The sequence below is a fragment of the Ursus arctos genome, unplaced genomic scaffold (genome assembly GCF_023065955.2).
Source record: "Ursus arctos isolate Adak ecotype North America unplaced genomic scaffold, UrsArc2.0 scaffold_13, whole genome shotgun sequence".
Classification (NCBI taxonomy): domain Eukaryota; kingdom Metazoa; phylum Chordata; class Mammalia; order Carnivora; family Ursidae; genus Ursus; species Ursus arctos.
Window position 1 is genome coordinate 49652569 of NW_026622797.1, and position 12537 is coordinate 49665105.

The 12537-nt window shown below is 37.1% G+C and overlaps 1 protein-coding gene across 1 annotated transcript in view; it reads left to right on the plus strand.

Annotated features, from left to right (window-relative positions):
* The window catches only part of AK9 (adenylate kinase 9), a 118731-nt gene that overhangs the window by 9454 nt on the left and 96740 nt on the right, over positions 1 to 12537 (plus strand). The window contains exons 3-7 of the mRNA XM_057311149.1: positions 1293 to 1356; positions 2929 to 2981; positions 3075 to 3171; positions 9468 to 9580; positions 12018 to 12206. Coding sequence (XP_057167132.1) covers positions 1293 to 1356; positions 2929 to 2981; positions 3075 to 3171; positions 9468 to 9580; positions 12018 to 12206 — 516 coding nt within the window. The remainder of the gene's footprint in view (positions 1 to 1292; positions 1357 to 2928; positions 2982 to 3074; positions 3172 to 9467; positions 9581 to 12017; positions 12207 to 12537) is intronic.

A 12537-nucleotide genomic window follows, 5' to 3' on the forward strand; every position in this document is an offset into this window, starting at 1 on the left:
AGCTCTCCCATTAATATCTGAAGCTATTGAGAGGCAATATGCCTCACCTTTGCCCACAGTATGTTCGATGACCTATGTGTTGTCTTTCCACAAAATAAAAAGAAACCAAAAATGGATGACATAAGATAGCCTACTTTTCTAGGCATTTCTAGTAAGGACCTCTAAATGAGAGGTATTTTCAGCTATTGAGATAGTTGGTAGTTACCATTAGAGAGCCTGAGCTGGTGAATTAAAGAGCCTCTCCAAAACAGCAGAGACTAACGGCTAGATCCCACCCTTGATTTAATTTTATATAGACTCTGGGACAGTTACCAAGAAATGGTTCCAGTAACTTTCATTATGTTTCTTAACATATAATAGAGTTTTAAAAGTCAACTGTGAGCATGGATGGAATTAGACGGTATTATGCTAAGCAAAATAAATCAGAGAAGGACAATTATCATATGATCTCACTGATATGTGGAATTTAAGAAACAAAACAGAGGATCATAGGAGAGGAGTGGAAAAAATAGAACAAGAAGAAACCAGAGAGGGAGACAAACCATAAGAGACTCTTAATCGTAGGAAACAAACTGAGAGTTGCTGGAGGGGAGGGGAAGGGAGTAGAGAGATGGAGTAACTGGGTGATGGACATTAAAGGAGAGCGTGTGATATAATGAGCACTGGGTAATATATAAGACTGATGAATCACAGACCTGTACCCCTGAAACAAAAAATACATTATGTGTTAATTAATTGAATTTATATTTTAAAATGTTTAAAATTAAAGTCAACAATGAGAGCGATCAGATGCAAATGTTACTACATTAAAGTGATCTTTTGTCTTGAAAATATGATACTTTTCAAAGATGTCCATTAAGTAGTAATTTTTTGTTCTTGGAAGTTACTAAGTGGAAGTCTGTCAAAACATTCATGACTAAAAACTTTAGAAAAGAGATAAAGTGATGGATTTCAATATAATCTCAATGATATGTATTCAAAATTACAAAAATTGATAATCAAAAGAGGACAGTACCTGGAATGCCATAATGGTACAGCTGCCTTGTTTCAGGGCTATTTTCTTAATTTAAAAAATGTTATTTAAAGCATTTCAAAAAATGTGGCAAATGTGACAATGAGTAGAGAAAAATTAAGCTATAAATAGCTAGAGTCTGCTGTTCATTTATTTTGTGGACAAAAAATTTACTTGATAATATTCATGTATTGTAACCATCAATAGAGTCTTTTAAAATGATAGTATCTGTTTCACTGGCAAATGCCTGTGGGTTTTAAATAACATCTTTCTTTTTAAGGGGGTTGGGAAGACAACCTTAGCTCATCAGATAACACAGGCATGGAAATGTATTCGTGTAGAAGGTAAATTTTACCCTTTCCCCCCAATATTTTATTATAAAAACTGTCAAATATGCATAAAAATGTAAAGAATTATATCATCTAGATTCTGAGATTAACATATTGCTATAATTAACTTTATCATACATCACTACCAACCTAGTGAATGTTATCTTCATAATAGCATCAGGCATATTTTTGCCTTTCAGTTAGTCCTAGTTTTGTTCATAGAAGTTAGGAGGGTTTATGAAATGTCTTTGACTTCATTCTTCTGCCTCCAATTCTCTAATTCCTTCATTTAGAACTACTGGGGACCTTTATGTTTTGGGTATCTCCCTGTGAAAGATGAGAAGAGAAGAAACTCTCACAGCTGTTCTTGAGAGCATTTGTCAAGACTTAATTATTTTTTTAAGATTTTATTTATTTATTTATTTGAGAGAAAGAGAGAGAGCACAAGGTGGGGGGAAGGGCAGAGGGAGAGGGAGAACCAGGTTCCCCACTGAGCGGGGAGCTGGATGCGGGGCTCAATCCCAGGGTCCTGGGATCATGACCTGAGCCAAAGGCAGATGCCCCAAGACTTAATTATTTTCAATGATAAATTTAATTTTTATTATTTTCTTTGCATTCTTTGCAGTATATAAGATGAGGACTGCTATCTTTATATAAAATATTCTTTTAATCAATAGAACTATTTTTGTCCTAATAGAAAAATAAGCAAAAGAATGAATAGGCAATTCATAAAAGTAGAAATAAAAATAGACAAATATAAGCAAGAAGTTGTTATTCAAAGAAATTGTTATTCAGAGTAGCACTAATTAAAATAACACTAATCCATTTTTGCATATCAAATTGGCAAGGAATCTTTAAAGTTTCTATAATCATTTTTGGCAAGAATGTTATGAAATGAGGGTCCCATGTGCTGTTAGTGAAATTGCAATCTGGAGCAACAATCATAGATTACTAGCAGCAAGGGACATAATTCAGTTCCTGAGTGCTCCCCTAGGTCTTGCCCCTGCCATTTCTGTCCCAGATGTCTTCCATAAGGGATGGAATATTTCCTCTTAAAAGGAAACAAATCATTGGAATTCTAGCCTCAGACCCCTTTTTTCTAATCAGTGTTTATCTATTTTTATATTTCTTGATGTATCCTTTTATATAACCAGTGCAAAATTACTGGGCTCTGGATATAACTCTATGGTTGTAAAAGTATCTGGACTAATAATACTTAGTGTATATTTTGAGTGACACTTTACAATTTCCAAATCCCTGACATATACACAATGTCATTTCATCCTCACGTTCTCTCGCATACTATACAGGGCATAAGCATGCGAGGCCCAGAGGTATTTAAGGAGTTAGCTTCCTCAAGATCTTTTAGCTAGCGAGTGGCAGAGACAAGTTCTCTGTGGAATACATTCTGCTGTCTCACGCTTTGGTTAGGCTTAAATGACATAATGTGTATAAATGTGCTCTGTAAACTCTTAAAGTAATATGCAAATATTAATCTTTGTTACCAGTTATATAACACACAAATATGTTTCTTAATTTGGCAATTCTAATATCAGTTTGTGCTAATATTTTGAATTCATATTTTAGCTTTACCAATTTTGGAAGAACACATTGCCAAGGAAACTGAATCAGGAGTTATGGTAAATATGTTTCAAAATTATTTTGATTTAAAAAAAAAAGCTCTCTGTCACAGATATAGATATACTAATATATACTATCTTGTTTGTTCTTAGTTGCAGTCAATACTGCTCAGTGGTCAAAGCATTCCAGATGAACTTGTCATAAAGCTAATGTTGGAGAAGCTCAACTCCCTGGAAGTTTCTCACTTTGGTATGTTTATTTTTATATATCGGTGGCTCTTAAAGCAACCTTAAAACTCACGCTTTAGCTGACACACCCATAATTTCTGGAGTTGCTCTTTTCCTTTGCCCTGATGCAGGAATTCCAGAGCCTGAATTCAGTTAAACAGCTTAGATATTTTTATTTGCTTATTTATTTCCTTTTATTCTTCAGATTCTACATTTGTAAATGAATAAATAAGTTTAAATGGTTTGATCTTCTTTGAGCACTGTGTTATCCAGCAAAAGCATCAGCACTCTGCTCTCATCCTTCTCACAGTGCTGACAGCCTTTGCTGACTGCTTTCCCATTCACTCGGAGTTTTATTACTGAGTCCTGTCCGTGGCTAGGCTTCTCTGCGTTAATCCACATTTACAAGGCAGGAATGGGAACTTGAATGGCACCAGCTTACCCTCTGGCTCCAGATATTGGCAGACTTCAGTCTGTTCACCCAGTCTACCCTCTCATTTTGGACCCAAGAAGTCTCCCTGCGCTCAAACAGATGCTGAGCAGGAGTTTGGGGCCTAATTTCTCAAGATGAAGACCACTGAAGCTCAGAATGACTAAACAGAAAAGAGCAAACCCTATGACATTTGCAAAAGAAGAAAGAAGAATGAAGATGTGCTGGGGAGAAAATCATCCACCTGAAATAAATAGATTTATTGAATGAAAGAAGAAAAACTTAACAAGCTGCTTCATATCCTTAGAAAGTTACGGGAGGACATTGTGACTATTAAGAACACAGGGATAAAAATAAAATGCAGTGAAGTAAAAACCATGATTGCCAAAGCAAATCAATAATGGAAGTAGCAAAAGCAGACATCGGTGCAAGCGATGTCTGTATCATTTATATCTATGGTAGAAAGATTTCTCTACATACAGATGATATAGAGAACAAACTACATCTATCCATCCACATGTAGAAAAATATCATCTATTATATATGTTATATATATTATATAGGATATATATATTATATATTATATACGGTGTGTGTGTGTATAGTGTGTATAATATATATACACACACACACACTTTGTCTACACATCAGTCTTTCTATCTATTGTTCAGTGTTAAAAAAAGATGACCTTGGGAAAACATCCAGAATGTGGGAGGTTAAATGAGTAAAAAGGTAAAAAGGACAATGACAGAATTCCAACATAGGTCAATAAATGACCTCCAAAAGTGTAGTGATTGAAACTGAAGCATGTATACAGATAGGCAAATATCTTCTTGTTTATACTTCATCTCGCCTTACCTCTTGAAAAAATTTAGAGTAATTTGCTCACAAAAAGATGGTATAAATGATAAATATTGGCAAAAAGAGAAAAAAAATGAAAAAATAAACCTACTCAGCTATGCCATTCATGATGTTCAGAACCTTTTTAACTTCTTGTGGAAGATTTCAAGCAAAAGTAAAGAAAGTGATGTGAAACTTTCTCCCCCTCCCCCCCACCCAGTTTCCATGACAACTCTAGTCTAATCTTGTTTTATGTAAACTCCTGCCCACATCCCTCCCCCAGCCTACTTTATTTTGAAGCTAATTCATATCATATCAGTTCATCTGTAAATGTTTTAGTATATATTTCAAAAAGATAAAGACTTTTTTTAAACCTAGTATCACATTATATTATCATACCTACTAAATTCACAGTAAATCATCTACTGACCACTCTGTGGTCAGATTTGATTATTTGCCTTGTGTATTTTTATTTCCTAGCTGATCTTTGAGTTTTGTTTTTTGGTTTCTGTTTTGGGATTTTGTTTTTTTGTTTTTTGGGGTTTTGTTTTGTGTGTGTGTGTGTTGTTGTTGTTGTTTGTTCTTTTGTTTTGTTTTGGAGTTTTTTTGGAAGCAGGATCCAACCAGGTTTCACATATAGCAATTGACTGGTATGTCTCAAGTCCCTTTTAACTATAAATTCCCTCTACCTCCTTCTGTCATCTTGTGTTCTCTTTGTTGAAAAAGCGGGTTATTTGTGTTTAAGAATTTACTGCATTTTGGATTTTGCTGACTGGCATCCCCTCGTATCATTTAATGTATTCCTCTTTCCCCTAGACTTGCTGTCCACTGCTTGTTCCAGAAGCTGGCATAGGAAATGCAGTATAAATGATTTCTTGAGTCTGAGGGCCACACTATTAGCATGCAATCGCATGGCTGTGTTTTAAGCATGCACAACTGGGCTTATTTAAAGGCTACGGTGGGTACAGGACCTAGCACCCCTTCTGCCCAAATTCCCCTCACCTATTCTGTAACATCCCCAAAGGAATTTCTGTGGAAACTAGCACCCTGCTAAATGCAGTTTAAAAGTCTTTGCTCAGCAAGGAGTCTTTCTGATGTTTGGTCCTATCCACCAGCCTGGTAGATGGTAGAAGCAAAATTGGAAGTGATGAGCTTTCAAAATGGGGATATTAACCCGAGACAGGTCTGAGTGAGGCTGGGTAATTGATGACTCTAAAATCCCTAAAGACAGATGTGTGCTGCTGGGGACACTGTACAACAGAATATTGCCAAATTCAATCTTAATTTTTTTCTGTACCAGAGCCCTTTTAGAGTTGAACGTTTTATCACTGTTTAGAAATAACTTACACAAGCTGTAATTACAATCCTTTCATTTACGACCTATCATGCTGTGTTGGCCTTGGGCCAAAATCTGCTTCCATGAACTACATCCTCACCCGAGAGAAAATGGTAGAGCCAATACCTGGGCATCCTGAGAAGCCCCTCTCTGCTTCCTGTTTCTAGATTCCAGAAAAACTCATTTTCTTCAGTAAAGATGGACAGCCCTAGTCTGGGCATTCCCTGCCCCCAGCATATCACATTGTGGATGATCTCCGAAGTCATTGGTCTCCAGTGTGTCCACTCATATGGGTCTGACTTGAGGTCAGGTACATATTAGGGCTGGATGGGCATAAGCTACCTGATATAGCTGAATCTCTCATCACTTAATCTGAAAGCAGTAGCATGCCATCTTCAGTTTTGTGGAAATAGGATTTCATTCCACTGTACCAGGAAGTGGGGCCAAGGGATGGTATGGCCAAGTAGTTACCCCTGGGCAGTGATATGGACAGTATTTCAGTTTTTCCCTGGTGGGGGTGATGCAGGCTGAACACTAGCCTGCAGCATTTCTACTCTGCCAATGATAGTACATACAGAGCCTTGCAGCAAGGAGTGGCAGGAGGTCTACCATTCTTCCATCTTCAGCATTGAGTGTAGGGGCTTGGTAATGGTGTCAAGGAGATAGGACAGAGAGGGGAGGTCCTCATTTATGCTTCCATCTTCATACATGTCTCTGGGGTTAGAGAGGTTGGCAGTGGGCTTGGCAGCTCTGATCTGTCTACAAAGAAGTATCCTTGTGGGTATCCAAAATTGGGTCTAGAAAACTAAGCTATTCCACTCTCCCACATCTCCTCCATACATACATTCCTAGGGTCTGGGTACAATGATACTGGCTACCTCTCAATGGGTAAGGCCCTAAAACTCATCACTCAGAAAATTCAGGCAGCCCAAATACTGGCCTATCAGGTGAGAAGCAGCCCCCATGGAAACAACCCACTCTTCTGCTGCTTCCACTAGGGAAGAGACCAAGTTTTAAACTCATTCCAATATACATGTATGCCTGAGGTTTAGGATACCTACAAACAGTTGCACTTGAAATGTCTGATAAGCTGTCCAGGCAGTAGCGGTGATTATAGTAATACACAGGGTGCTGGAGAGCACAGCACACAGAATGCCAAACATCTTTCTGTCACCCCTTTGTAATACACAGACAGTGGGCAGTGCTGCCAGCAGAAGGAATGAGAAGGAGGTATTGTGTAATTCCCCTATGGCTTGGAAGGGGAAGGCATGAACTCTGGAGACTGATGGTCTCTGGAAATGTCTGATCAGGAGGGGTGAGCTGGGCAAGGGTTGAATTCAGTCTAGGGCTAGGCCCCCTCACCACAGGACTCACCCTTAAAATGTGTCAGACTGGGGAGTTAATGCCAGCGATCACGTCCCAAAGTCTTGACAAGTTTCCAATAAGGTTGTTAATCAAATGGAGGATAATTAACAATAGGATCCAAACCAAACCAGGGAAGTAGGGAGCCAGGGAAACAAAAAACAAGAGCAGCAGGAGGCGGTAAGTAGAGAAAAGTCTGGCCTAGTTCCTGAGACAATGCCAAAGCATGCAGTGGCTTAATTTTTGCAGGGGTGTGTTGGATTCATTCAAGGGACCCTGAATAGAATGGATGTCTTAGGATAACACCACTATTTCAAAGTCTTTCAAAGACAACAGCAAAGACAAATGAGTATGCCAAGTTGGAAACCAAAGATTATAGCAAGACAGGAGAGAATCATGATTATAGCTCATATATCCAAAACCAAAGATAATAGGTCTCTCTTTCTGCCTTTTGAGGTTAAACTACTTAGGATCGCTTCTCTGGATGGCATCCAACACATAGTTAGCAGACAGTAACGTGTTTGAAAAAGCTTTGGAGAAATGCCTAAGGATTTGATGAATTTTGGATTATTATGATAGTTGTTGGTCTGCTTTTGTAAAATAAAAATAATAATAAGCATGCAATAAGCATGTTCTTAAGAGAGGATTTTGAGATTGGCTTTTAGATACATTCATTCATTCATCTATTAACAGACGCTTAATAGCTTTTTAAAATCACACTATTCTAGGCATTGCAGAGGGTAGCAGTTCTCAAACTATTTAGTCTCAAGACTCCTTTATACTTACAAAAATTGTTGAGGCCCCAAAAGAGCTTTTGCTTATTACTTGAGTTGTATCTATCAGTATTTATCATATTAGAAATTAAAACCAAGAAATGTTTAAAATATTTTTAAAAAATCATAACAAAACCATCATATGTTCACATTAATAGCATATTTTATAAAAAAAATAATTATATTCTTCAAAACAAACTTAGAAGAGTGGTATTGTTTTTTATTTTTTGCAAATCTCTTTAATATCTGGCTTAAGAGAAGACCCAACTGGATTCTCATATCTCCTTCTGCTCAATCTGTTGCAATATATTGTTTTTACTAAAATACATGAAAATCCAGCTTCACACAGATATGTAGTTAGAAAGGGGAAGTATATTTTAATAGCCTTTAGAATAATTGTGACTATTCTTGCTTCTACATTAAAACTCACCAAAGGGAACTTTCTTAAAGGTTATTAGCAGTGTAGAACTGAAACCACATGAAGGAACTTTTCAAACTCTGTTACATTAAAATCCATTGGCCTGTCTTGAACTTGGACTGGGTCTTTTACCCACGTATGATTTGGAGGCACCATGATGTGGTTATTTTGGAAAATACTGACTCACTAAGTTGTGCAGGTTTTCCAAATGTTGACACTTTTCATCATACACTATCAAAAATCACTTTTATTAATTTCACCACCAATTTCATCAAGAAAAGTTTTAAAAATTGGTAAGTTGTTAAGCTTATGGCAGTAGATACACGTTTTCTAAAATCTGAATTGTTTGCTTAAATTTTATCATTGGCAACAAATACTGTCAGTTGTCCTTGAAGTGACCAGCTCACTCTACTCACTTTTTATAAAATGTCTGCCAAATAGCCAAAACTGAATAACCATAATTTGTCAGTTCTTTCAAGAAAAACGGTCCTATTAGAATAGTAGAAAAATTGACTAAAGTCCTTAATTCTGAGGGAATTGAGACTTTATTAAGAAGAGAAAATTTTCTCAAGCAAGAGAGTGACACAAAGAACTATATTAGGGAAATTGATGATAGCAAATGTGGTGTATTTCAATGAGAAGAGTTAGGTTTCTGGGTGGGGATGGAAGCCAATGTGCTAAGCTAAAATCATATTGATAATGTTCTGTTTTTTTAAACTGTATGGGGAGAACGTGGGTGTTTTATTACTCCCCATATTTATATAAACATTATGTATGTACATGTTCTATTATAAAATATTAGCTTTAGAAAGAAAATAATACACTATACACCCCCCATAATATACCTTTACAGCTTTCCTAATGTTCAAAGAATTATTAGCATGGAATTTCCTTCCCTAGAAACCTCAGGTGCTTAAAATAAGTTGATTTGGAATTTTTAAACATGTCTCCTCCTAGCTCAGTGCTTTTATTTATGACCGGAGAAACATTATTCACAGCTGTACTAAACTTAACTATTAATTAAAAATATTTGACAGATTTTAAGATCTACATTAATATTCATCAATAAGCAAATGACATTTTATAAAGTCATAACAAATCAATGTTCTCATATGTTGATAACATTATAAAACTTTAAAAATTATATTTTACTCAACAGGTTATATTATCACTGAACTACCGTCACTTTCACAGGATGCCATGACTACTTTGCAGCAAATAGACTTAATTAAAAATTTAAATTTGAAACCTGATATTATAATCAATATTAAGGTAAGGATATTCGTTGTTTAGTTACTATAGTTAACCATTCTTTTTGATATTTGGAATTCAAGGAATGTCTTCAAGAATATTAATGGGACGCCTGGGTGGCTCAGTCAGTTAAGTGTCTGCCTTCAGCTCAGGTCATGATTTCAGGGTCTTAGGATCAAGCCCTGAGTTGGGCTCTGCACTGAGTGGGGAGTCTGCTTCTCTGTCTTTCTCAAATAAATAAATAAAATCTTAAAAAATATATTAAGTAGTTAAGGAAATAATAACATATATCAACCATAGGGACTACTGAGCTATACTTTCTGATACCTCTGTACTTCTGCACCTGCAGCTCCATCCACAGGAAATACCTCTCTGCCTCTTCAAAAGTCTTCAACATAGTCATCCTTTGAAAGTCAGTTCAAACATCATCTGTTTCCCTGATGACCACCCCTTCCACACCAGCACACATATTAACTAACTCATTCTCTCGCTCTTTCACTCTCACTTTCTCCTTTTCTCTCTCCCTCTTCCTCTCCTTTTCTCTTCCTCCTTCTCCCCTATACCTTACTAACCACAGGAAAGTTAAATACTTCTCTGATGACCATTCATGTTGCTCTCTTCTATCGTATTTCTTACTATATATTGTAATTGCCCATTTTCCTTCTGGACTCTGCGTTATTTGAAGGTAAGAACCATATCTTACTCATATAAACATGAACTAACACAATACATGGTACCTAATAGACACCTGATAAGTTTGCCAGTTAAATAAAATGAAAGAAGGAGCAAATGAGTTGGACATATGAATTACTAGGTTGATTAAGAATCAAGGCTAGGTCCTGTTCCCAATCTCTCCTTTATCAACAGCATGTGGTAGATGACATTTAGGAGACTCGATTTCCTCTTTACAAAAATAATAACAGTCTCACGGGGGTATGATAAGAAGTCAGGGAGGCTAGTTTATATGCTTGTTTATATGAAAATAAATGATAAGCTTTTATATTCACACCTGCCTGATTCCCCAAAGAGTCTGACAGCTCAAAGTAAATGAGATGCTCCTCAGCTCCGATGCTGGCCCCCAGGAGTGTGTTAGGGTTAGCTGTGAGAGAGAGGAGGTGTTGCGGTGCTGAGCATGGTATAATCTGCAGCCCACCACAAGCCATGGTTGGAGGCCAATCAAAATCCCTGGGTGGACCTTGAGAATGTCACACATGTATAAGGGAGAGAACAAAAGATCAAAAACAATTAACTAAAGCCAAATATAAAGTCCAAGCCATGGAAAACACAGATTGTGTAGGAAATTAACATCTGGTGGAACAAGAGTACAGATATACAGGCCATTAGCCTCCATATGCTTACATTTGGAGCAAAAATTTGGTTCCAAGTTTGATGAGCCGAAGTAGAAGGGGAAACGTGACCAGTTATATAAAATTCACACGTCCATGAAAAGACAAGACATTCCTCAGAAAAGACAAGATGAGAGAAATTAGAATTAAAATTTTAATTGAGAGAAGTATCTTACATGGATCTTAATATAAAAAATCATCAATGTAGAGAATGAAGCCCTTAACCTCCTTTATATTATAACTGTGATAATGGGTATCCAGGCAGTTTCTGCATTTTGACTCAAGTGTAATCAGAGGGCCTAATGTGAGACTGAACTCAATACAACACATATTTCTCTGATGGTTTGGCCTTATTTGGGGATAAATCTTGGAATTTCTAGAGCAGAAGTTCTTAGCCTAGAATCCAGGAATCCAAAAACATCTATGAAACTTCTGAAATTATTGTGTATGTCTGTTTTTCTGAAGCAAAAACTGATAGTTTCCCTCATATTCTAAAGGGGTCTGTACTACCAAAAAAAAAAAAAAGATTAAGGGCCAGTGATCTACTACAGCAGTGGTTCTGAGTATGTTCCCAGAGCCAGCTCCATCAGCAGCACTCAGAAGCTTGTTAGGAATACATATTCTTAGGGCCTACCCCAGAACGATGACTCAGAAGCTCGGGGAGAGGGGAGGGACGTTCAGCTATCTGTGTTGACAAGTCCTCCACATGACTCTTGATGTCCACTGAAGTGAGAGGACCACCGCTCTGAGGCATGTCCTTCAGACTCACCCTCATATTCGTTACTTCCTGCAAGTGAAAGTAAGAGACAGCTGAAGGCAGTAGTCTTTGTCAAGGACCTGCAGTGCGGGTATTCTGGGTTGCTGAATAAGGAAGGGCAAATACACATTAAAAAATGACCTGAGAGGGTTGAAATCTTGTGAAAAATTAGGAAGCCTAAATGAAAGTCTTGCTTCAGTAAATACCCATCCCATCACCACAGAGAGGTGACCTGAAGAAATCCAAAAATGAGCAAGGAAGGTCCTAAAGTTTTGTTTCTCAAAGTGTGGTGCATGAACTGTTGGTATCAGTGTCACTGAGGACGCTTGTTAAAATTACTAATGTTGTTCCTTAGTGCCCTGACTACGATCTATGCCAAAGAGTTTCTGGGCAAAGGCAGCACAGTAGCACAGGGTACATATACAGAAGAGATCAGTGGGATCCTGAAGTCATTGAGAATCGTAGGAAAAAGAGGAAAGAAGCCCAAAAAGAAGGAAAAGGAGAAGAGGAAGGAGAAGAGGAGGAAGAGCAAGAAGAAGAAGAGGTAATATCCCAATACCATATACTACATTTTTAAAATTTGCTAGAATTAAATTAAATAATAGCAGGGATAAACAAAATAGCAGATATTAGAGAAAATTACATTTTAAATTTTTATTTAATCTGGGGGAATAGAACAAATATTTCATGTTTTCAAGAACTATTAGATCATAATCTAGAGGCCATCAAGTTTAACCTTCTTGTCAAGACGGAAGTCCTTCCACATCCTAACAGCTAAGCTGCTTCGTTTCATAGCAGCAGAAAGTTATTGGTCACCTACTGTGTGTCAAGCACTGTGTGAGCTAGAGTGAGGAGTCCGAGCAAGAAAAAACAGG